The sequence below is a fragment of the Galleria mellonella genome, unplaced genomic scaffold (genome assembly GCF_026898425.1).
Source record: "Galleria mellonella isolate WM207_F2 unplaced genomic scaffold, CSIRO_AGI_GalMel_v1 utg121, whole genome shotgun sequence".
Lineage (NCBI taxonomy): Eukaryota > Metazoa > Arthropoda > Insecta > Lepidoptera > Pyralidae > Galleria > Galleria mellonella.
In genome coordinates, this window is record NW_026441983.1 from 3,458,270 (window position 1) to 3,484,076 (window position 25,807).

The following is a 25,807-nucleotide window of genomic DNA, read 5'->3' on the forward strand; positions in this document are numbered from 1 at the left end:
ACACAGCAGAAGCAAAAGCTATATTTTTAGCATTAGAATACATAGAAAAACAGGTACTATATTCGAAATGGATTATAATTACAGATAGTATGAGTGTTCTTATGGCATTAAAAAATAACACAATCATTTCATCATCAAACTACTTAATTCAAGAAATTCGTAATAAATATTATCATCTCTGTACTATATATGGAAAAGATATTATCTTCATCTGGACCCCTTCACATATTGGAGTGTTTGGGAATGAACAAGTAGACACTTTGGCTAAAATTATTAATTCAAGTGCTGCTCGTGTTCAAGATTTACCCCTTTGTTACTCAGATTGTAGTATTGGAATACATAAAATCGTTACAACTAAATGGGAGGAGCATTGGACTCAAATATTACAGACTAAAGGCAAATGGTACCGCAAAATTAATTGGCGTATTGGAAAACCGTGGTTCTGCAAAGGAAAGGACACAAACAGAAAATTTTACACCAATATTTGTAGATTACGAATCGGCCACGGACATTTCAACGAACACCTGCACCGAATGGGCATGATCGCTTCCCCATCATGCACATGGTGTAACTCAAATACAGCCCAATCTCTACATCACCTTTTTTTTGATTGCTCTGAATTTGTCATTCAAAGACACATTATGTTTGACGAACTTAGGATTATCTTCAAAAAACCCGAAAATATCCCGCACTCAATCCCGCTTCTCTTAAGATTTCCTTCTTGTTTCAAAGCTATTTTCACTTATATTACTACAACATTCAAGGAGCTATAAGAATACTTTTATTGAATTGCAAGACAATAATTTTTTATAATTATTTATTTTTAATTTGATAAATCCACTGGTTTAAGAAAACTCAAGAAAAGATATTTATGAAAATGTACTTACCGGATTTGACAAATGAAATATTGAAGATTATGACAATAATTGAAGCGACATTAGAAAAATAAAATTCCAGACAAATTATCTTTTTGAAGACTAGGCAGCATGGTCTCCGACCTTAGCCTGTTCCAAACGGAACAAACGTACTAAAAAAAAAAAAAAAAAAAAAAAAATGTAATTGTTTAAGGGTTCATTGACATCATACTCGAAATCCAAAAGTAATCGATTAACAGTTTCAGAATAAAGATCCCAATTAACGAGACGTAGGTTTATACGATTTAACAAAAGTTTATTAACTTCATCTATAGGAGCATGTTGTTCACCTGACGGAGTTGATGAAGAGTTCTTTGTGTTTATTTTAGTAAAAGTCGGCAGGTGATAACTTCCTAACGGATCATCATGAACCGACCACTCGCATTTTAATGATATGGATGGGGATACCATAGTTAAATCAAGGCCATTGGGTCTCCAAATATGAGAGCCAACAGTAGTAACTTGCTTATCATTTAATAGTACCAAATTACATTCATCTAAACAATCAAGAATGTCTTTACCTCTTGTATTAGTGGAGGTACAACCCCACATAGTATGATGTGCATTTAAATCTCCAGATATGATAGTTGGTTTAGGAAGAGACTCCAAAAAGAACTTAAATTTGGCTTTAGTAAAACTAGGTGTACTATTGGTAGGACAGTAAATACTGGCAACTGAATACCAAGAATTATTAACTTCAATACTAATAGCTATAGTTTGCAAAGAATTGTCGAAAAAAGAGTGAAGTTTTTTATATCTAATACTATTATGTATAATAATCGCTACTCCATTGTGGTTATTACCACAATCATTTCGTTCTATACAATAATCTTTAATTTTTAATTTGTAATGTGGTTTTAGCCAAGTTTCTGAGATGAGAGCAATGTGAATATGATGTTCATTTAAAAATTGTGTAAAAATATGTCGATTGCTCAGTAGGCTCTGAGCGTTCCACTGTATGATAGTTAATTGGTCTCGATTGAATTTTGTGAAATAGGTGTATTACCAAAAGTATCATATAACACATTCAAAACACTTTTAGTGTTAATAGATGTGTTCTTTGTGTTATGTAGTGAAATAAGTTTGATTATGCTTTCTATTAAAAGTGATAAACTCTTGTTATCAGAATTTAGAATTGAAATTAGGTCTACATTTTTTTTAGGTTTGTTACCCAGTTTAGGAAATATTTCAGTGCTAAGTATATCTCCAAAAGAAGCAGGTCTGAATTTAGATCTATTTTCAGCAATTTTCTTTTGTTTAACAGGGCATTGCGGTGATACACTTGTGTGATTTCCATTGCAGTGTACACAAATAGCGTTTTCCATTCCAGTTGTACAAGTTTTATAATTATGCTCACCTTTGCAGATGCTGCAACGCTCAGAATTCTTACAGAATTTAGCTAAATGTCCATACCTCAAGCACCGGTAGCATTGTTTAACTGGTGGTATATATGGAGTGACATTGTGGCGCCAATCTCCAATATCCAGATATTCAGGTAATACAGATGCAGCAAAAGTAATTGTCACGGTTAGAGTTGGCTGTAACACATATCCATGAGTCAAGGTATTTTTTCTTAAAATTCTTTTAATAGCAATAATTTTCTTAGAACTCGATATCATAGTATATATTTTTTTATTAGATATATTTGTAGGTACATTTCTAATAACGCCTGTAACTTCTGTTGAAGAAGCAGGAATACTGGCCTTAAAATGGTAGTCATTTAAAAAAGTTTTATTATTTAAAAAAGCATTGGCTAAGTCTGGCTTTTGAAAGTATACTCCGATTTTGAATTTATTTATAGATCTAAGATAAGTTACCCCTTTATTAAAACGTTTTAAACAGGAGGAGAGTGAGAGCAAGTCTCTGGATCCAATGGTTTTCTGACTATCTGAGGATTCTACAAAGACAACAAATTCTGTCCCAGGGGATTCCTCGGGATATCTTCTAATATAATCTGTGACGTAGTAAGGTTTATACTTATCGGCCTTATCAATTTCAGATTCTGAGTCAGTAGAAGTATCTTCCGAATATATATCCTTGTCATTACAAGGTTCATGGTCTACATCACCTGAATCGTCATCTTTTTTTTTCCTTTTCCTACAACTGCGCTTCCCCATGAATGCTAATTATATTACTGTCACTGAATTTAGTGAAAATATAATATTTTATTCAATAATAAGAATTGATAGAGATAGTTTTTATAAATTAATAAAAAAAATTTAAAAAACCCGCTTGTTCTTATTCGAGTTTCCCGCCTTTTTTTTCCATAGTAAAACTGTCATTGACAATTGAAGAAATGACAGCAATTCATTTCTTACGTTATGATTTACGCATCATACGTACGTCTTCTTTAGTGTTGAAAAGTGAACTAAAAAATTTTCACACCTGTGTACATCATAAAGTCACAAATAACCACGGCCATTGGCATACCAGAGGGAGACTGTACAAAAGTCGAATGCTTGGGTACCTCTGCCCCATTCGTGTTTCTACCGTGAAGCAGTTGTGTTTTGGTTTAAAGGGTGGGATATGGCGTGAATTTACAGGGTACAGAGGAATAACATCTGAGTCCTCAGGAATGGCAACGCATGGGGAGTATCTTGGATGAAACAGTATACTCTGTTATGTCCATAGGTGTCCGTAGGCATATGGTACTTCTCATGTCTATAGGCGACGGTTACCACTTTCTATCAGGTGGACCGTCAGCTTGTTTGCCATTCTAAGTTGTATAAAAAAAAAAGAAATTTTTTTCGTTAGTAATACGGTCTAGTCCAATTGCTAGCAATATACCCTGTCAACTAAATCTCCACGTTGTCCCCCTTGGAAACCATCATGCTGAGTTCTAGGTGTATTTATTGCGATTGGTTAACTGACCTGTCTTTTCATTTTCATCTATTATTCCTCACTGATGCCCCGCCAGCATACACCGATAACATAGTTACATTACCAGCCATTAAAAAAAAATAGACATTTTTTTACAATTTGAATGGCAAATAATATATATATCAATAAATAAATATACAGACAAGAAAAACACCATAAACATAAGAGATGGACTGTGGTGTCCATAATACCCCTTATGCTTTGCCATTTCAGATGGTATTGTTATTTAAAAATTATGTTAATACTTAATCACTAACATTGATCTAGTTATCTGAGCTAGCAATCCCATCAGAGGGCTATCTAATTTACGTATCCCACCCTTCAATATGAAACACCATACAAGCACTGCAGGTTGGCAGTACAAACATAACACAAGGATAAATATACTGAAGGTATACATAATATATACCGCTATTTTAATCATTGCAAATTAAAATAACAACAGAAAAAAAATTTAATAAAACGTTTAATGTTGATGATCAACTTGTCTTAAGAATTAAAACAATCATTTCCACTTACTTATCAACATACATTCATTGTTTATAACTAACTTAAAACTATTTTTATACACATGTAAAAAAATATTATTATCTGTGGGAAAATGGTGTAGATATTTCATATAAAAAAAAAGTAATACCAATTATTAGAGTATTAACCTGTAATACAAGAAAACTTATTTGATTTATTTAGATCTAGCGCAGCTACTTACTTTTTTTTTAAATTACTGAACAGACCTAAATTATTTTTTTTAAATTATTATGCAAAGTAATGGCAAAGGAAACAGGTCACATTCCACACTTTCTGTTTATATATAGTTTCTAATAACAATTTTAAATTCAGAATGCATTTAACATCAATATTTTTTTAAATTTGAATTTAAAATTAATTCTTAAAGAGCATGAACTATTTTTCAAAACTATAAAACCACATTGTATATAAATGAGATTTTAAATTGGCGCCGTAAGTAAATGCAATATTTACAATCACTGAAAAAATATATGTTTTAACTTGCTCTTAATGACTCCATATAGGAACAGCTTAAAAATTTATTTAAACCAATTATAGTACCAAAGAACTTATTCATCTCTCTCTTGGTCTTTGTCCTTCTTTTTTTTCTTTTTTTTCTCTTTTCGAACTGTTTCATCTGTGCCCTCTGTGGTCACATTTGCATCTATTGATGCATCTCCATCTGCGGTGGCATCGAGGTCGTGCTTCTTCTTCTTTTTTTTCTTTTCAGATTTCAGTTCGGTCGAGTTGTTTGGGTCATCTGCATTTGCTGTGCTTGCTGTCCTTTTCCTACTCCCTTCTTCTGTATCTACTGGACCATTCTTCTCCTCTTTCTTCACTTTATAATCTACATAACTGTTTAACCATTCACTTGGAGTGTTCTCATTTGGTTTACCATATTTGTCTAGTTTTCCTTGCTGGATCAACTGCTTCTTCTGAGATGCCTTTGGCCCTAAGCCCCATTTCCTAGGATATGTGTCTCTTTCCATGATTACTCGTTTCAGTTTTGCTGCCACTCCGTGATCACATGAGGCCATTGTTGATGTGGTCATGAGGGCGATGGCAAGCGCAACAGCTTCTCCTTTAGTTGTGACAATAACGATTTCTTGATCAATTTCTATGCCATCCTCGTATCGCAAAATGCCAGGTAATAGTACTTTTGCTCCGTAACATACAGCATTAACAGCACTGTCTTTAATGAAAATCCTCTTGTGGGCTACTAGCAGTCCTTCAAGAGGCTTGATTACTCTTCGTATATAAGTCTCATCTTTGTGGTTTTCATATGCCCATTGAGCATCTAAAATATCATGCATTGTAACCATGCCTTCCTTTTCTCCCTGAATACCGGAACGCACACGTCTCAGCTCTATCATCTGACCTCCTACACCGAGCATGAGACCCAAATGGACACACATGGTACGAATATACGATCCAGCCTCACAGCTTACCCAGAAAACACCGATGTTCCGTTCCTGATCATAGTCGAGGAGTTTGCTATCATAAACACTCCTTACACGTAACTGCCTTTTGACAGCCGATATCAAGGGTGGACGCTGGAATAAAGCTCCACGAAGTTTCTCCAAACCTTGTGTGACTTTTTGTAAGTTTTCAACGGCGGAATGCAAGCTGAATACAGCTACGTACTCCTTGCCGGCATTCTGTTGGGACTTCACAAGTCTGGTCGCTCTGTCTATACACACAATTAAACAGCCAGTAACTTTGGGGTCTAACGTACCGGAGTGTCCTGTTTTCTCCACCTTCAATATCCTTTTGATCCATGATACGACCTCGTGGGAGCTCGGGTTACTGGGTTTATCGACGTTTATAAATCCAGATTTGATATAATCAGCTATAGGCCGTTTTAAAGGCGAATGACCGAATGGTAACGGCGTATAATGGTTAGTGCGCACATTGAGTCTATCGAAATTTTTCAATAACAACGGCCAGTAAGCAGTATCTAACTTGCTGACGCTCTCCGACGGCTCAATCTTGAACTCCCCGATCTTCTGAAAAGCCCCCAAAGACACTGTGTCCTTATTTTTCTTCTTTTTTTTCTCGGTAAATACATCGCCACCCGGTTGCAGTACGTCTGTCATTTTCTCACTTATTACGCTGTTGTTAGACAACTGCGTAATTTATTTAGATGTCGCGTGTAAATATACAATCCACCGCCCTAATTACAAATGGTCAGATGGAATAGTAATTTTTATCGAGCAAACAATAAAAGACGACACGTGCGGTTTTCAAAATAGAGGTTAGCTCTAAAAATGTAAAACGAGTGTGGAACTGTCGAGTCTATCAATGTTGCCAGTGTACATTGTTTTTGTTACACAAATTTATTTATACCCAAAACAATCACATTTCATTTAAAAGATCGCTATTGAAAAGGCAAGCAAAATTTGTTGAAATCATCACATAAACTCTTTAAATTAAATTAGTAACAAATTAAAACATTAATTCAATCGATTTTTTATTGTACGACTGTTGAACTGCTGCGATTTCTATTATCGGGTCAATTCATTATTTAAATTTTGATTAAGTTCTTTTGAAATAATATTTACGAATATTACTGACTAATGAATAGAGTATATACAAATGTACGTAATATTAAACAACACAACTCCATAGTACATAATATTAAACAGTGTTTGTAGTCGTGAACAAATTAAATAAGTATAAATTATTCAACAATTCAATTTCAAGATTATTATAAAGTCTTACTTTGTTTACAAATAAGAATCTCAATATTACTCCTTTTAAATACTATTTTTTTTAATACCACAAAGGCGGCAAATAAGCATACAGCCCGTCTGATGATAAACGTTCTCTGTGACCTATAGACGCCTATAACACCAGACTGTCATGTGGGGGAAAGGAATTGTTAGTATCAGGTCGACCTCAACGCGGTTCCTCTTGAAAACCATTGTGGTTAATTCTAACGAAATTCACGATGGATGAACTGATCTGTTTTTATGGTTACCTATCATCCTTTATCAGCCAGCGTATACCGACAACGCAGGCAGGGTTTCCATTCTATTATCATCCATGAAAAAGATCCTAAATAAACCTTAATGTACACTTAAAGAAACATTAATTTTGCATAATGTAACAATAGCATTCAAATGTATTATAGTCTGTTTTATTTTATATGCTAATAAGACATCAATAGCTGTTTTAAAATATATGAAATACATTATTGTTTTAATCAATAATAACGTGCAGTATATGTAATTTATGTTTTTACTGGTAATACCTTCTGTTTAAACAGAGTCACCAATCTTCAAATATTAACTTTATTAATGCGTTCATCAAAATATTTTAATTTCTTCATGTTATATTCTTTATTTCGTATTTTATTATTTCAAATAAATAAAGTTACAAGAATCATTTAATTTCAATAATATACAATCATTACTACTTAATTTTTAAAACTTAGTACTTTTAATATTATTATTCGCTGACATTAAATTTTATTATGCTCAAAGTAGTATTGTATAAATAAAATTTAATTTTTACACAATTTATCTATATTTCGGGATAAAGTGTAAATTAAATAACTTTATAAAAATGCAACATAATCTTTCAATTTAGCCAACAAAATATTTGATTGATAATGTCAAAATATCAGTTTTAGGTTATAATGAATCAGTCTGAGTCAGTCACGCTTTTAACTAGGCTTGAATTTTTGGTATTGTCTTATTTTGTTTTGTTTAAAATTTTTTAGAAGATTTCAAATGCGTTTATTAATGTTTGAATTATAAATAAATATAACATAATGGCGGGTGTACTATTTGAAGATATTTTCAATGTTAAAGACATGGATCCAGAGGGGAAAAAATTCGATCGAGTTAGCCGCCTCCACTGCGAATCAGAATCGTTTAAAATGGACCTAATTTTAGACATAAATTCATGGATATATCCCATGGAATTGGGTGATAAGTTTAGATTAGTGCTTGCTACAACACTCAGGGAGGACGGTTACCCTGACGGCGGAGAATGGAACCCCTTAGAAACGGAGGGAAACCGTGCGGACAGTTTTGAATATGTGATGTCTGGAAAAGTTTATAGGTTAGATTTAATTTGTTTACTTCCATGGTTTTTGTTTTTTATTTATTTTTACACGTATATAATTATGTACCTTCTACCAAATATTGATCCATAAATAAAATACTTTATTATAAGGTAACTTAATCAGTATGATTAATTGCATTATGTGCAAGCTAAATATAAAAATAAAACAATAGTAAAAAAATATAAAAAAAAAATTATTCATATTAATTCTATTAATACTTATTTATTTTATTTATTTATTTAACTCTTTATTGCACCATAAACAAACATATACAATAACAAGTGAATAATTCAAGTGCAATACTTAATTATGCCTTCTTTTATAAAGAGAAGTTTGAATATTTCTTACTTTACAACACTTAAAAATCTAAATTTATTAAAGTGTAGTGTACTGATAAACCATACAAATATTTAAAAGACTACACACGGGTGATTTGCCTCTTGTTGTAAGTGTCCATAAGCAACAGTAGCCATTGAGGAAAAGGGATTGCAATACATCCTATCAGGTCAACCTCTATATGGTTCCCCGTTGAAACCATAGTGGTTAATTCTTACAGAATTGGTCACTATGATCCAACTGACCCACCTTCATCCTTGCCCGTCATCCTCTACTGGTACCCTGTCAGCATGTACCGATAGCGAGGATGGAGTTACTATTGCATTTTATTAAAAAAAAATTGCTGTGCATGTCTAAAAGCAATAATCACTTTTCATTCGGTCATTGGATTATTTGCCATTCCAAGATCCATAAAAAAGTATTGCTGACTATCCTTTTCCCCCCACAAACAGTACTGGCCCTCATAAAATACTAATACAGATGGTTTTTCTTTTTCAGGATAGAAGGCGACGAGGCAGCCATGGAGCCTGCATCACGGTTAGCAGCATATGTCTCGTTCGGTGGGCTCCTCATGAGGTTGCAGGGGGACGCCAACAATCTTCATGGTTTCGAGGTGGATCAGCACATGTACCTGCTGATGAAGAAGTTAGCCTTCTAAATGACATTGTGATTAATATATTTCCATTAAGAGTGTTCATAATTAAGTGTGGCAAGTCACAGTGATGTCAACTTTTAAATGTAATCCAACATTTGATAACATCACTGATTGATATTTAAAAAGTCCTCTTCTATTCAGTGGCGTAACAATCGGGCGGTAGGGCTGGCAAAATGCCACGGGCCCCCATCCCAAAAAGGCCCCAGCTGAAGAGGCCGCAAGCTCAGAATTTTTTTTTCATTTTACCTGAGTACTTTATTTTACTCGAAAAGAATTTTTTTTACTGATAGGGCCCCATCAAAAGAATTTGCCACAGGCCCCAAATGGTATAGTTACGCCACTGCTTCTATTGAACTAAAACATTAACATGCAATAATATTCTTATTAAGCAGTCACTGTCATGATGCCATATTATGGTGGTTGTGGTCAAACCATGGGGGGGGGGGGTTGTTAATAATGCGCACTACCAGTCTCATTGTTAGCAATATGCCCAAAAAGGTCAACCTCCCCGAGGTCCCCCCTGGTAACCATCGTGATGAATTCACTTGAAATTCAGCACCAATGGTTTCCATGGCTAACTGACCTGCTTTTTCATTCTCACCTATCATCTCTCACTGGTGCCCTGCCGGCGTATACCGATAGTGCAAGCGGGGTTACCATTCCATTATCATTCATAAAAAAAAACCACTCACCATAGACAGGAAATTCATCCTTACACTCTTGAACTTAAACAGTCATGCATAGTGCGGTTTCAAAGGAATTCTCCTACAAGTGCTGACGGTGTGGAATGAGCTCCCTGCTGAACTTGTCCCTGGAGATTACAGTATATAGTATAGGATCCTTTAAAGAGGGTGTATTAAGATTTCTTCAGAGGTGAAAATGTGTATGTAATACCCCTAGTTTTGCAAGCGTCCATAGACTACAAGTAACTGTTTACTATGAAACTGGCCTATCAAAAACCCTTGTTTGCCACCTTTATGATATAAAACAAAACAGTAAATTTGCATTTTGATGGCATAAATCTATTTGAAAAATTCCAAAGCAAAATATGAAGTAGGTGTAAAGTTTTTCGTGGTAGATTTATATGACAACATACTGTATAATTAATGTTTTAGTTTGGTAGAAGAGCAGTGTTTAAATAATGAGTTGGAAATATTGAAAATTAACCAATTATTGTGACATTACCACATTTCAGTAAGCAAGACTTATAAATCCTCTTATATTAAACAAACCTACCAAGTTACGGACTTTCAGTGACAATTAAGCTTAGGTCTGCCTGATGGTTACATAATCAGATGAGGTCGTTTTAATCTGTACCTTCTTCAGTACCCCTATAACCCTTTTTGCCTTTTTATGTACAACTGAAAATGGCTAACAAAATCTAAAATGGTGACCATTTACGTCTTTGTAATCATATAGTCTGGTTCAATAGGATTTAATGAAAATAGTCTGGTTCAATAGAATTTAATTTTCGAGTACCTAAATGATAAAATTGTACAGGAGCCGGACTGTAAATGGCAATAAATATGAACAAAATTAGCCACTCACTGACTACTACGATACAGGCCTGCGAGCCTAGTGTATAAGAAATTGTGTACCCGACTTTTAGCCACAATAAAGTTATTATTATTATTATTATATAAAAAAAAAATTATTGACCCCAAACATATGATAGTTTGCTGATGTCCAATAGCATCATAAATCAAAAATCTATTAATTTCTAATTAGTATTTTTATGGTAATTTCAACAACATTTGGTTACCTTTTCATTAAATCCTATTGGAACATAATCATAATGGAGGGCTTACAGTCTATTCCATTGCTTAAGATTTTTTTTTTATAAATAAGATAAAGACGTCTTAACTTTATATTGAAAACTCAGCAGCGCCTCTAGTAAATAGTTTCGGAAACTAAGATTTCTTTTACAAACTTATCGATTTAAACGTGTACACGATTGTAACGTATATCTGGAGGTACACAGGTGAAACTTTGAAACAAACAACAAACTAGCTAAGTTGATACATATATTATTAAGTTACTATATAAGAATAAAAATATATTTCATATTAGAATCGTTTCATTTATCACCATTTACACTTTTTGATGTTATACGCCTTTGCAGTGTTGTCCCAGCGGCATAGAATTGGGCGCCCGTTCCTTTCCTGTGGATGTCATAAGAAGCGAATAAGAAAACTTAATGGTCTATGTTTAACAATGGACAGTTAACCTTTGCAGTGCCTTATTTAGGTACGTTTCCCGCGTTTTCTTCCTAAATATTTATATCACCTGATTTGGACTATCATAGTAATTAGTGTCATCTATTGTCAAGTAGATATTTGGTGTGCAGCGACATCTATCATGCAGTAGAATATCAACTGCTTCCTGAAATTTTTGAGAAAGTGAATGTGCCACTAGATGGCATTGCTGTAAATAGTTTACTTAAGTCTATTAAATGAGAAAGTAAATAAAATTAGTAACAAATCCAAACATTAATCAATTGATCGATTTTTGTATGACTACTGGACATCAGTAGACTGTCGTACTGTTCTGTCAGGTTTTATTTTTTAACGAAATGATAACCCCTAATCTAACTTGTACTAGCTTGAACCCTTCGACTCGATGCAACGACGAGTTTGAGAATTGCCGATCTCTTGAAACAGAGATGTTTTCTCCCACAAACACTCAAGTTATGGAATGAGCTCATACCGCAAACTTATAAAAACTTTTAATATTTCGCTATTGGATATAATTGACTTGTATCATGGCCTAACGACTCGGTATAGAGCTTCCGAGTTCTTTCTATCCCACCGGTGTATGTGCTCCTATAATTGCCTTTTACGACATTCTTATGCCGAGGTTTTCCTAAAAGACTACAGCTTGAAGTTCTTCAAAAGGAGAGTAAAAGTAAAGAGGTTTCTTCAGGGTCGGCAACTTGCGCGTAATACCACTGGTATTGCAGACGTTCATAGTCGACGGTAACCGCTTATCATCAGGTGGGCCGTATGCTTGTTTGCCACCTGAGTGGTATAAAAAAAAACTCGCTGGCGGAACATCACTAGAGACGATAGACAGATGAGAATGAATAAAAGCAGGCTAGTTTTTTTATAGATGAAAATGGAATGGTAACTACGCCATTCCAGTAGGAAAGGTGTAACATTTCGTTCGTCATAAATCCAACTATAAAAGTCCAAAGGAATGATATTTTAACATTTTTAATATATTTAAACGGTATGTAGCTATTATGTTCACACATTATTTTAACATCAAACTTGTGTTTCGTTCGGCCCCGAAATTTCGGAAAACCTTTAGATAATCTACAGCTCCGTGATTAATAGTCATTTATTCCATACAATAAAGTAATCATTAAATACAAATTTAAACTTAGAATGTGAATAACTTTATTATTATTTAACGATTGCAATGATTTTCATGGATTTAAATAATAGGGAAAAAATTACAACACCCACGTCGCACGGGAGCAGTAATTATTTGGCGCGCATTCAAAACATTATTGTCTATACCTACTCTGTACAGGAGTGACGTCGTTTTCCCAGGACCACCGCTGTGACGGTAACCATTCCAACATCGCCGCCGGCGGTCACAATGATATGGAACGTACACTATTCTTTATTCGAACAGCTTTTGTCTATGCTACTTCCCGCCTTTTATTGACAATGTTTTTTTTTTAATAAGTCGGTGCCATAGATGTAATAGGAATACTCTGTAACTTTAATGTACTCATGTGGGCGGAAAGGGATCGTTGGTTAGTGGGTGGTTAGTATAAGGTCTAGCAGTCCATTTTTAAAAGTATACCCTTACCAAGTCAACCTCCACGCAGTTCCACTTGGAGGCCATTGTAATAAGTTCTCGTTGAATTTGTCACTGGTTTAACTTCATTATCACCTTTTATCTCTTACTGGTACCTCGTTTTTTTTAATGGATGATAATGGAATGGTAACGCCACCCGCGCTATCGGTATACACTGGCGGGGCACCAGTGAGTGATGATAGATGAGGATGAAGCAGGTCAGTTGGGCCATCGTGACGAATTCAACAAGAATTGTTCACGATGGTTTCCAGGGGGAACCACGTGGAGGTCGACCTAATGAGGCATATTGCTAGCAATGGGGCTGTCAAACTCCATTGCTAACAATCCCTTTCCCCCCGTAATTGGTAGGTTAGTCCCCATCGCTATCAATTTACCCTATCAAGTCGACCTCCACGCGGGTCCCCCTGGAAACTATTGTGACTAATTTATCGTTGAATTCGTCACGATGGGCTAACTGACCTGCCTTTTCGTCCTCATCTATCACCTCTCATTGGTACCCCGCCAGTGTATACCGATAGCGCAGGCAGGGTTACCATGCCATTATCACCCAATAAAAAAATCACCAAAGTTTTTAAAGTGAAAATTCTGAAATAATAACTTACACTTTATAAAGGTATATGTGAACAGGAAAAATAAAACGACGTTTCTAACTAGCACCGTTTTTGACAAATTATCAAAAAATATCCAAAAATAAAATTAGTTATACGATCCGGTTTTTAACCAAAATTATGGACCTAAATGACCTAAACCTAATACGGAATCCTTGACGTGTGCATTCGACTCACACCTCACCGGCTTCTTTTATTTTGACCCATAAAAAAATTGCAAATAGGTCAGACACACGAACACTGACAAAATTTAGTTTTAGGACCATTTGAAGCAACTTCCCTAATGCGGGCTTCGATAGGTGACTAATAATAAACAATACATAGACAAAGAACAATTCCAAGAATGGAATCATAAAGCCGTTTACACGCGTGATTTCACGTAGCGCCGCGCACGTGCCGCGATAACGAGCATGGAGTGTGTACCGACCTTAATTAGTTTTATTTTTTAAGCGACGTCAAATTGGAGATTCTCTATTCTTTATTTTTTTTTATGGGTGAAAATGGTATGGTAACCCCGCCTGGACTAACGGGATACGCTGGCGGAGCACCAGTGAAGGGTGATAGATGAGAATGAAAACAGGCCAGTTAGCCCATCATGATGAATTCATCGGGAATTAACCATGATAGTTTCCAGGGAGAACCGCGAGGAGGTCGATCTGGTTGGGTATATTGCTAGCAATGGGATTCTCAGTCTCCATTACTAACAATCCCTTTCCTTCCTCAATTCTTTATTCAAAAAAATTTTTTTTTTTATTGACACAACTGAGATATAGTTTTTTCTTTCTGTTAAATACCATAGAGACAAGAGGACTTTGTACAAAGGTTGTTTGCTTTTTTCTATACAACTTAGAATGGCAAACAAGCTGACGGCCCACCTGATGGAAAGTGGTAACCGTCGCCTATACACATCAGCAGTACCGTGGACATAACAGAGTATACTGTTTCGCCCATGATACCTCCCATGCGTTGCCATTTCTGAGGACTCAGGTGTTATTCCTCTGTAAATTCACGCCATATCCCACCCTTCAAACCGAAACACAATCATGCAAACACAACTGCTTCACGGTTGAAACACGAATGGGACAGAGGTACCCAAGCAATCGACTTTTGTACAAAGTCTCCCTCTGGTGCTCTCCCTCTGGCTCTGTTAAGGATGACTGCTGCCGAATCATGTTATATAATACTTAATACTCTTATGTACATATTCATAAAAAAACGGACATCAATTAAGGCAAAGCCAGTTCTATTGATTTAAAAACTAAACTATAGAACCGATTTTGATAAAATCTCTATGGGACCAATCTAAAAATATATCCTCCTTTCAGATAAAAAAGTATTTTCCATATCAGTTTCCATTTCCGTAATAAACTTAAAAAAATACATACAACTGAATTGGAAACCTCCTTTGTTTAAAGCGATTGGAAATTGCTACATTGCATTCTAGCTATCTTAATACCTATTTCAAGTTGCACAAAAAAAAATAAGATATGAAAAAATACTTCTCTAATTAATTATTAATTAAACATTCTTGGATAATTATATATAAGACTCAAACTTTTTATAAATTAGGCTCGAGTAACAATTATTCCCGCTTTCCGCCATTTTTAATATTTACTGTCATCCGTACATTTCCCTCCAAATTTGTAACGTCACTCTGACAGCGAAGTTTCCTCGCGCGGGAGGGAGCCAGGGAGCGTAATAAGCACAATTTGTAGCGAAATGGCGGGCGGTACGCTAACGAGGTGCAATAATTATTGTTCAACTGACTGGGTCTGTAATTATGAAACTTTGTAGACATATACGTGTATAATATTGTTATGTCGGTGCCATTTTACCAGATCACTGATAAAGGAAGTAGTATTTTAATTTTTTTTTTTTATATTTATTATTGTTGTATTTTATTTTGTAACTTAAACCTACTGGGGGGAAAGGGATTGTTAGTAATGGCGTCTAACTGACCCATTGTTAACAATACACTATATCAGGTCGACCTCCACGCGGTTCCCCCTAGAAACTATCGTAAATAATTCTAGTGAAATGGTGGACACTGGTGCCTTGCCAGCGTATACCGATAGCGCAGGCGGGGTTACTATTCCATTATCATCCATTAAAAAAAAAAACTTAAACCTACTATAAACCTGTTTTAATTATTAATACTGTTTTGTCACTTTCTTCAAATTGGAAATATAGTACAAAAGATAGAGACAAAACATTTCAATAGCTAAAATAGATTTATGAGTCGTTTGACGTTTTTATGAATAACAACATAAGCAAGCTCATTGTTCTCTCACTGTAATCATTTCTTATAATCGTTTGTATCTATAATAAGTTTACTACAGACCTTTTAGACAAGTGGCAAGCGAACTCGTCAATAGAATCGACATCGCTAGCGAGTCCGTAAGTTGGAATGAGACATCCGACGTTGCTATCTCATTCTATCTGACGGACTCGTTAGCGATGTCGATTACATTAATGAATGCGTTTGTCTTGTCTTGTCTAATAGGCCTGTGATCTTATGGACGAAACAATAAAGAGTATCTATCTATCTATCTGTCTAACGTTTTAAAAATATTGATATAATGTGTATGTACGTATGTGGATTTATGTTCTTGGCTCTATTTTATTTAATTATTCTTTAATGCATGATTAAAAATTTGTACAAATGGCTTGCTTAATACCGTATGGAATTCTCTATCAGCTAACGATTGGGTAAAAACACAAAACATTTGTAGGCAGTTTTTAATGGGTGATAATGGAATGGTAACCCCACCCGCGCTAACGGTATACACCGGCGGGGTACCAGTGAAAGATGATAGGTGAGGATGAAGCAGGTCAGTTAGCCCATCGTGACGAATTCAATAAGAATTGTTCCCGATGATTTCCAGGCGGAACCACATGGAGGTCGACCTAATAGGGCAAATTGCTAACAATGGGGCTGTCAAACTCCATTGCTAATTATCCCTTTCCCCCCTATTTGGGGGCAGTCATGGCAAACATATATGTATATCATAATAAATACATCTATTAATCTAACTTGGCATAATAATATAGTATTATATTGAGCGGAAAGGGATTGCAAGTAATGGGGTCTGACCCATTGCTAGCAATACACCCTATCAGGTCGACCTCCACGCGGTTCCCCCTGTAAACCATCATGGTTAATTCTAGTGGAATTCATCACGATGGGAAAACTGACCTGCTTTTATCGTCATCTATCACCCTTCACTGGTGCTCCGCCAGCGTATCCCGTTAGCGCAGGCGGGGTTACTATACCATTATCACCCATTAAAAAAAACAGTATTTATATATATATATATATATATATATATATATATATATATATATATATATATATATATATATATATATATATATATATATATACAAAATACATTTGGTACATTTTTTAATAGAATTTGATGGATTTAAATAGAATGTATCTAATATTATAAAATTTTATTTTAATTGTAGGAGGGAGACTTTGTACAAAAGTCGATTACTTGGGTACCTCTGTCCCATTCGTGTTTCAACCGTGAAGCAGTTGTGTTTGCATGGCTGTGTTTCGGTTTGAAGGGTGGGATATGGCGTGAATTTACAGGAATGGCACGGCATGGGGGGTATCATGGGCGTATACTACTCTGTTATGTCCATGGTACTGCTCATGTCTATAGGCGACGGTTACCATTTTCCATCAGGTGGGCCGTCAGCTTGTTTGCCATTCTAAGTTGTATAAAAAAAATTACCCATGTTTAATTATATAGAAATAATCTCACCTATTGTATGTGCGTCTTTCATGAAAATAATTTATAATAATATATCTAATCTTTATATATAACAAAATATAAATAAATAAAGACATATAAAAATCGTAATTTAATTTATTACAATTATCAAAATTATCGGTTCATACTCTCGTACACTAACAACATATCGAACAAACCTCCAAGTATTAAAAAAGGACGCGTCAGCCAATATTTAGTTAATGTTTTTTGATACTCACTGCTTCATCTAAACATGTACATATATAAAAAAAAAAAAGAAAAAAACCTTAATAAAAAATTAAAATTAAATTTCGAATTGCTACACATAGGCAAAACAGTCTAGTACATTCGAAGATAATGAAATGGAAAATAACCGGGCGTCAAAACTGTTTGTTCGCTGCACATAACACTAGCTTTATAAATTCAGTGGAAATAGGGCCATAAAACAAATAAATTGTCGCATTACAAAACAATGATACGAATAAAAAAGTATCTATCAGTCGTTCGAATTATAAAATCAAATTACCTTGAAGTGGATTGGAGGAGGCGCGGCCAATAGCTGGCCGCCGTTAACCGTAGGCGGGAAGAGGCAAACGTCAGAATGCAAATTAGTTTTTTTTTTAAAGAACCAGTTTCCCGCGCTCGCGCCGTATTTCTTTACGGCCAGTCGTTGGAAATGGTTACTTTATTAAGAATTACTGCCACGAATGAAAGCTACAATGAAGCGTATTAGATTTTAATATGTCTAATAGATGATTAGAAAGTCAACTAAAAACTCCTGATTTTATAATATGGATTTTAAATATTAAAGAAGAATTGCCTTGTTTATAAAATTTCTAAAATATTGTTTTGTTTTTTTCATGATTAATTTTATTTTTTAAACGTTGAGAAATTATTTATTAGAGAAAAAATACATATAACAAATAAATAATCAATGTGATTTGCAAACCACCTAATTTCAACATTGATTGTATTTATTAGTTAAATACTTAAAATAGGTCAATAACAATTATATAATATACATACACATATACGCATATGAAGCCTCTACTCAATAGGAAAAAAAAACAAGATCAGATTTTATATAGACGTACCTACATCAAGAGACAAAGGAATAATTTATTTTGGACCCCAAGTATTTTTTTTTTTTTTTTTTTTATTAAAATACATAGCCAAGGAGTGTAATTCCAACGTTCTTATCCGTGACATTAATAACGACTCCAATCTTGAATCTAATGTCTACCAACTATTTTTAAAGCTGTTTTAAATGTATGAAGTTGTAATTGTCACGGAACTAATATTGGCTGGTTACACATAAACGTATTCAGGGTGGCCGGGTGGGCTGTATCCACCTCGGAATTATCTAGTACCCACCACAGAATGCGAGCAGAAATCTCAATATTGCGCAATTTTTTTTTCTTTTTTAATTTATTAATCTATGGTCAGAAGCCATCAGCCAAAAAAAGTATCTATACTTTAAAATTCAAAGACATGACTGAGAATAGACAATGTATCTTTTTTAAAATGTATCTTTTTTTAAATAGCTCCTTCTGTAATAATTTTAAATAGGCTACTGTAGCTTGTAATTAATTACTTATCACTCGACTTAAAAAAAAAAAAACAGTAGGTTCTGAATTCGATTGATATTTTTTTTTATGTTAACCTCATTACTCGTAAGTAAGTCATTTATAAATCGATTTATAAAAAATCTTTTATTTTATTTTGAAGGACATTCTTACTTTGAGTTTTTTTTTATTGGATGAAAATGGAGTGGTAACCTCGCCTGCGCTAACGGGATACGCTGGCGGAGCACCAGTGAAGGGTGATAGATGAGAATGAAAACAGGCCAGTTAGCCCATTATGATAAATTCATCAGGAATTAACCATGATAGTTTCCAGGGGGAACCGCGAGGAGGTCGACCTGTTTGGATATATTGCTAGCAATGGGATTCTTAGTCTCCATTACTAACAATCCCTTTCCCCCCTTACTTTGAGATTGATCCCATAGAAATTTCATTAAAAATGTATTCAGTAGCTTAAGTTTTATATCAAAAAACTGATTAATTTTTATGTGTGTAACAAAATTTTACATTATATACTTACATTATAAATAAATAATATGTATTTGTAATTCAGTACCATCTATCTGATAATCATATTTGTTTACGGTGTTTACTATAGCCTGGCAGTTAGTTGATACTGTTCTAGAAATAGGGCAATGTGTTCCAACTAAATGATTATTTCTTTTGTGTACCTACTAAATAAGGGTTGTTTGTAATGGGGACTAGTGGCCCCGTTACTAGTATGATATACCCTGTCAGGTCGACCTCCAAGCAGTCCCTCCTGGAGACCATCATGATCAATTCTCTAACGAAATCCTAGTGAATTCATCATGATGCGCCAACTAACTTAAGGGGATTGTTAGTAATAGGGATTAACTGTCCCCTTGCTAGCAATATATGCACCTTATCAGGTCGACCTCCACGCGGCTTCCCCTGGAAACTATCATTATTATTTTTTGTGAAATTCATCACGATGGGCTGACTGGCCTGATTTACCTGTCATCTCTCACTGGGTTCACTTCTTCATTTTCACCCATTAAAAAAAAAACAACTTGCTCTCATCGTCACTTATCGTCTAAAGCAGGGCTGTCCAAACTAGATAACCACTCTTTGGAATCAACTTCCAGCAGCAGTATTTCCGAACAGATACGACAACATAACCTTCAAGAAAAGAGCATATTCCTTTTTAAAAGGCCGGCAGCACAGCTGCAATGCCGTAGGTGTTGTGGGTGACCATGGGCGGCGGTAGTCACTTACCATCAGGTGAGCCGCATGCTCGTTTGCCCCCTGTGTTGTAAAAAAAAAAGATAGGATTTAGGGCCAATAAAAGTGACTAAATTCATTGGAGGGGGCCGCAAAATATTGTCATTACTTTGTTATTGTATAACTTTTTCATTATCTTTTACAATTCTGTCAACATCTACCACTTTCTACCAGAGGGAGACTTTGCACAAAAGTCGATTGCTTGGATACCTCTGTCCCATTCGTGTTTCAACCGTGAAGCAGTTGTGTTTGCACGGCTGCGTTTCGGTTTGAAGGGTGGGATATGGCGTGAATTTACAAGGTACAGAGGAATAACATCTGAGTCCTCAGGAATGGCAACGCATGAGGGGTATCATAGGCGAAACAGTACACTCTGTTATGTCCATGGTACTGCTCATGTCTATAGGCGACGGTTGCCACTTTCCATCAGGTGGGCCGTCAGCTTGTTTGCCATTCTAAGTTGTATAAAAAAAAAACATCAATATCAATATTGGTAGTAGCTAAAAAAGATTCGGTGGGTTGCATTAAACTAGACTGCGGACCCCATATGGCCCGCGGGCCATGATTTGGACAGCTCTGATTTAAAGAATAAGATATTTAATCGAACAGTATGAAAAGTAGGAAACAAAATACGTACCTATGTATCATTTGTTTGAGCGATCATAAGCATTCCAGATGTTATTTAATATGTTTACAAGTACTTTAGAATGTGTCAAATCGTACGTGTGCATACGGGAGTTATCACACACCTCCGGGATTAGCCCCACCTTCCCTCTTCCCTCTGGAGCGAGGGAGCTCAAAAGCCCGCCAGTCAGCCGTCAGCGCACCGCGGTCGCGCACACTAAAAAAGTTCGCCTCATTGTCTATGGATATTTTTTTTAATTAGTGCTAGTGGCCAGTGATGCGTTTAAAAAGTTTTTTTTTTCATTTGTGACTAAATAATTGCGTTTTGTTATTGCATGTATTGTTAATGAGTGATTAAAATATAAATATATACATATCTACGATATGTGCGGGAAATATAGAGTTCTTAAATTACTAAAAAGCTATGTTATGTGACTTTAAAAAAATGAATCGGAGGACCGAACTTTTAGTGTTATGTTATTTATTTAATAAAAGTGTTTAATTTACATTGGTGATGAAAATATGAGAAGGAATGTTTACATATTACAACAGAAACGGAAATTTTCGACTCTTATTGGATTCTTATAAGGTACGTTACCTACTTTAATTGAAAATAAAAAAAAATAAAATGTTTATTCTTAATTTAATTTTGACTTAAAATAAAGTAGATAGAGAATATTAATTCACTATTAAAAAAAAATACAATGACAGAATGTATTTTTTTTTTTCTGTGATATTATGGAAACTGCATAATTTGATAATATTTTCAATAATACGAAGAGTATTTCATGAAAAATATTTAAAGGTGAGATATTGAACAAGAAATTTCCAAAAATAAAATACTTTGAAAGGAACCAAAGATAATGAAATATTTTTTTTTAATATTTACCGACCCCGCAGACTTCGCATGTGTTCAATCACTACATAGTATAAAACAAATTCGCTTCCCGTCTGTCTGTCCCTATGTACGATTAGCTTTTTAAAACTATGCAAGGTTTATATGTATAATAAATACATGCATAATACGGTAGAGAAACACTGATAATTTTAGAGGTTTCTAATGAGCCGGCGGTGCTTTTTAGTATCAGCATTGCACCCGGGCGAAGCCGGGGCGGGTCGCTAGTTTATTATAAAATATTAAATTTATTTATATATATAAAAGTTTAATCAGGACTCACACAGATTTTGCGCTAAAAAGTATCTGAATGACAATAAAACTTGTATGAACCAAGTAGAAAAACTATTACAATCATAAACAACATCATAGATAGCACAGTATACATACTGTGACGCCCTCCTTATACAATTTTCTTTACATGTGACTATAATTAGAATTAGGTTCTATTTATATGTATAATTAAATGGAAAATAAACAAGCAGACATGAGCGAACTAACCCCTACAAGCAGCACCCGTTCACGAGTATGACGGATGAACCAGTCATCATTGCACTCATATTTTAGGGAACTCATTGACCTAACCCATCACGCCGGGGGGAAAAGGATTGTTAGTAATGGAGACTGAGAATCCCATTGCTAGCAATACCAACCCAACCAGGTCGACCACCGCGCGGTTCTCCCTGGAAACTATTAATAATACTAAAATTCTACAGTATTAGTACAGAGGGGGGAAAGGGATTGTTAGCAATGGGGTCTAATAGCCCCATTACTTAACTAGCAATATACCCTTTCAGGTCGACCTCCATGTGGTTCCCTCTGGAAACCATCATGTTTCATTCTTGTCGAATTCAACATGGTGGGCCAACTGACCCGCATTTATTCTCGCCTATCATCTTCCATTGGTGCCTCGTCGGTGTATACCGATGGCGCGGGTGGGGTGACTATTCCATTTTCACCCATTTTTTTTATGGGTAAAAATGGTATGTTAACCCCGCCCGCGCTAACAGGATACGCTGGCGGAGCACCAGTGAAGGGTGATAGATGAGAATGAAAACAGGCCAGTTAGCCCATCATGATGAATTCATCAGGAATTAACCATGATAGTTTCCAGGGGGAACCGCGAGGAGGTCGACCTGGTTGGGTATATTGCTAGCAATAGGATACTCAGTCTCCATTACTAACAATCCCTTTCCCCCACCATTTTCACCCATTAAAAAAAAGTACTTGTACACATATCTGAGGAATTGTTCGGATTGATACCTACGGAATTTTGCTCACTTTTGGCCACAACAGAATATCAGTGTTTTGCCCTTTTTAGGGCAAAGCAATAAGTTGAGTTGCGACCATTTTGTGTTACTATAGTATAACGCGTGAAGAGGGGAGGGAAAGGGATTGTTAGTAATGGAGACTGAGAATCCCATTGCTAGCAATATACCCAAACAGGTCGGCCTCCTCGCGGCTCCCCCTGGAAACTATCATGGTTAATTCCTGATGAATTCATCATGATGGGCTAACTGGCCTGTTTTCATTCTCATCTATCACCCTTCACTGGTGCTCCGCCAGCGTATCCCGTTAGCGCAGGCGGGGTTACCATACCATTTTCACTCATCAAAAAAAAATGCGTGAAGAGGAAAAATTTATACTTATTTTGTGCATTATTATTTTTTGTACATGTATTTTTTTTTTCACTGCGCATGTCTATTGTTGTTTGTGTGCTGTAAGTAATGCAAATAAATTATCTATCTATCTATATCTACTGCTGATTTTCACCACCGTGCAACTCGCCACAAACTAAAGTTCCATCCCAACCATCTGAACAAGTGGCGGTCTTCCACTATGCGTCTTTCAAAGCACTTTCTTCCACGCACAACCACTCTTTGGAATCAACTTCCAGCAGCAGTATTTCCGAACTGTTACGACATCATAACCTTCAAGAAAAGAGCATATTCCTTTTTTAAAACGCCTGCAATGCCGTTGGTGTTGTGGGTGATCATTGGCGGCGGTAGTCACTTACTATCAAGTGAGCCGCATGCTCGTTTGCCCCCTGTGTTGTAAAAAAAAAACACAAAAATTATAACTCCAGAAGGACAGATTTTGATGTTCTATGATTTGATTCATCATCGCCCCAAATAGCAGAATAATTATATTTCTTTAATGGATGATAATGCAATGGTAACCCCGCCCGCACTATCGGTATACACTGGCGGGGCACCAGTAAAGGATGATTGGTGAGGATGAAAATGCAGGTCAGTTAGTCTATCGTGATATTCGATTTCGTGACCTGGAATCCAGCACGATTGTTGCCAGGGGAACCATGTGGAGGTCTACCTGATAGGGTATATTGCTAGCAATGGGACTGGTATTCCGCATTACTAATAATCCCCTCTCCCCCCAATGTGTGTATTTATACCTTACCCGCAAGTGGTATTGCACCTAATCAAATGATTGGCATTGTGTTTTTTGTCCTTACCATGAATCAAGCAATAAAATTTATAGAAATGTCAATAACCTGACACCGTACCATAACTTTATAGCGTCGCCATATTTTAAAGAAAGAACAAAAGCGATATTTCAAATTGGAAATCGTTCGGCGCGAGGGCCGACGGAACAAAGAGTTTGTTTTAAATTTTTACGTTGCGCTCGTAACACGAGACTGTTTTGACTCGGCGCGCTCGGGCCCGACGGATTGTGTTCCATTTTTAAAAATTATTTATTTTTAATTTCATATTTTTTTATGCCCGCATGACGAATACTGTCATTGTAGTCGAAATTGTCTATGCCCAAGCTGAATGTAGCCTACGTACTTGACATTACTCTTTGATAAGACAATATGAGGAGCATCAGAGAGAAACATTGTACAAAAGTAGCCGGCTTTTTTTTATTGGATGATAATAGAATGGTATCCCCACCTGCGCTAACGGTATACACCGGGTACCAATGAGGGATGATAGGTAAGAATGAAAAGCAGATCAGTTAGCCCATCATGATGAACACGCCTGGAATTCAGCACGTTAGTTTCCAGGGGGGGCCACGTGGAGGTCGATCTAACAGGGTATATTGCTAGTGATAAGACTGATATTCCGCATTACTAACAATCCCTTCCCCCCAAAAATGCATTTGTATTTCTGCATGCCTATTTCGGTTGGTAGTAGTACAAGGTGTTTTTAAGGCAGTTTAGAATGGCAAACAAGCTCACGGCCCACCTGATGGAAAGTGGTAACCGTCGCCTATAGACATGAGCAGTATCATGGACATAACAGAGTATACTGTTTCGCCCATGATACCCCCCATGCGTTGCCATTCCTGAGGACTCGGGTGTTATTCCTCTGTACCCTGTAAATTCACTATCATATCCCACCCTTCAAACCGAAACACAACCATACAAACACAACTGCTTCACGGTAGAAACACGAATGGAATGCCCAAGTAAACGATTTTTGTACAAACTCTCCCTCTGGTAAAATAAACATACGCATTACATCTCAGTTCTCAGGAACTGCAACACGCAAGTTGTACCGTGGGCATCACAATGTATCCTGTGACTTCCATGGAGCTGTTCTTATCTATAGGCAACATTGTTTATCAGATATATTACCGTTTTCCATCAGATGAGATAAATTTTCTATCAAGTTGCGTAAAAAAGTACAAAAATGTAGTCAATTAATGGCAACGCATGGGGGGTATCATGGACGAAACAGTATACTCTGTTATGTCCATGGTACTGCTCATGTCTATAGGCGACGGTTACCACTTTCTATCAGGTGGGTCGTCAGCTTGTTTGTCATTCTAAGTTGTATAAATGTGGAACGCGCTTCCTGATGCCATTAAGAGACAACCGACTAAACTGTCTTTCAAAAAAAAAACGTTCACACTCACTTTTTTACTTTATCCGAGCAGTA

At 35.8% G+C, this 25,807-nt stretch overlaps 3 protein-coding genes and 1 long non-coding RNA gene across 4 annotated transcripts in view; 3 read left to right on the forward strand and 1 right to left on the reverse strand.

Moving 5' to 3' along the window:
• Nucleotides 1-910: 910 nt before the first annotated feature.
• Nucleotides 911-3,195, forward strand: LOC128201464 (uncharacterized). Its single transcript, XR_008253249.1, has 3 exons — nt 911-1,144; nt 2,280-2,477; nt 2,914-3,195. It is a non-coding gene; the product is annotated as an uncharacterized LOC128201464 (long non-coding RNA).
• Nucleotides 3,196-4,243: 1,048 nt separating this feature from the next.
• LOC113510019 (H/ACA ribonucleoprotein complex subunit 4) lies at nt 4,244-6,609 on the reverse strand. Its single transcript, XM_026893438.3, has one exon. It carries the CDS (start codon nt 6,395-6,397, stop codon nt 4,871-4,873), a length of 1,527 nt encoding a protein of 508 aa, XP_026749239.1. The 5' UTR covers nt 6,398-6,609; the 3' UTR covers nt 4,244-4,870.
• Nucleotides 6,610-7,926: 1,317 nt separating this feature from the next.
• LOC113510020 (DNA-directed RNA polymerases I, II, and III subunit RPABC3) lies at nt 7,927-11,430 on the forward strand. The gene is made up of 2 exons (XM_026893439.3): nt 7,927-8,369; nt 9,208-11,430. The coding sequence occupies exons 1-2, from the start codon at nt 8,077-8,079 to the stop codon at nt 9,365-9,367; spliced, it is 453 nt and encodes a 150-aa protein (XP_026749240.1). The 5' UTR covers nt 7,927-8,076; the 3' UTR covers nt 9,368-11,430.
• A 9,777-nt stretch (nt 11,431-21,207) lies between these two features.
• LOC113510170 (single-minded homolog 1) overlaps nt 21,208-25,807 on the forward strand; it is an 82,654-nt gene continuing 78,054 nt past the window's right edge. The window contains exon 1 of the mRNA XM_052898256.1: nt 21,208-21,599. The gene's annotated coding sequence lies outside the window, so the exon portion shown is untranslated. The remainder of the gene's footprint in view (nt 21,600-25,807) is intronic.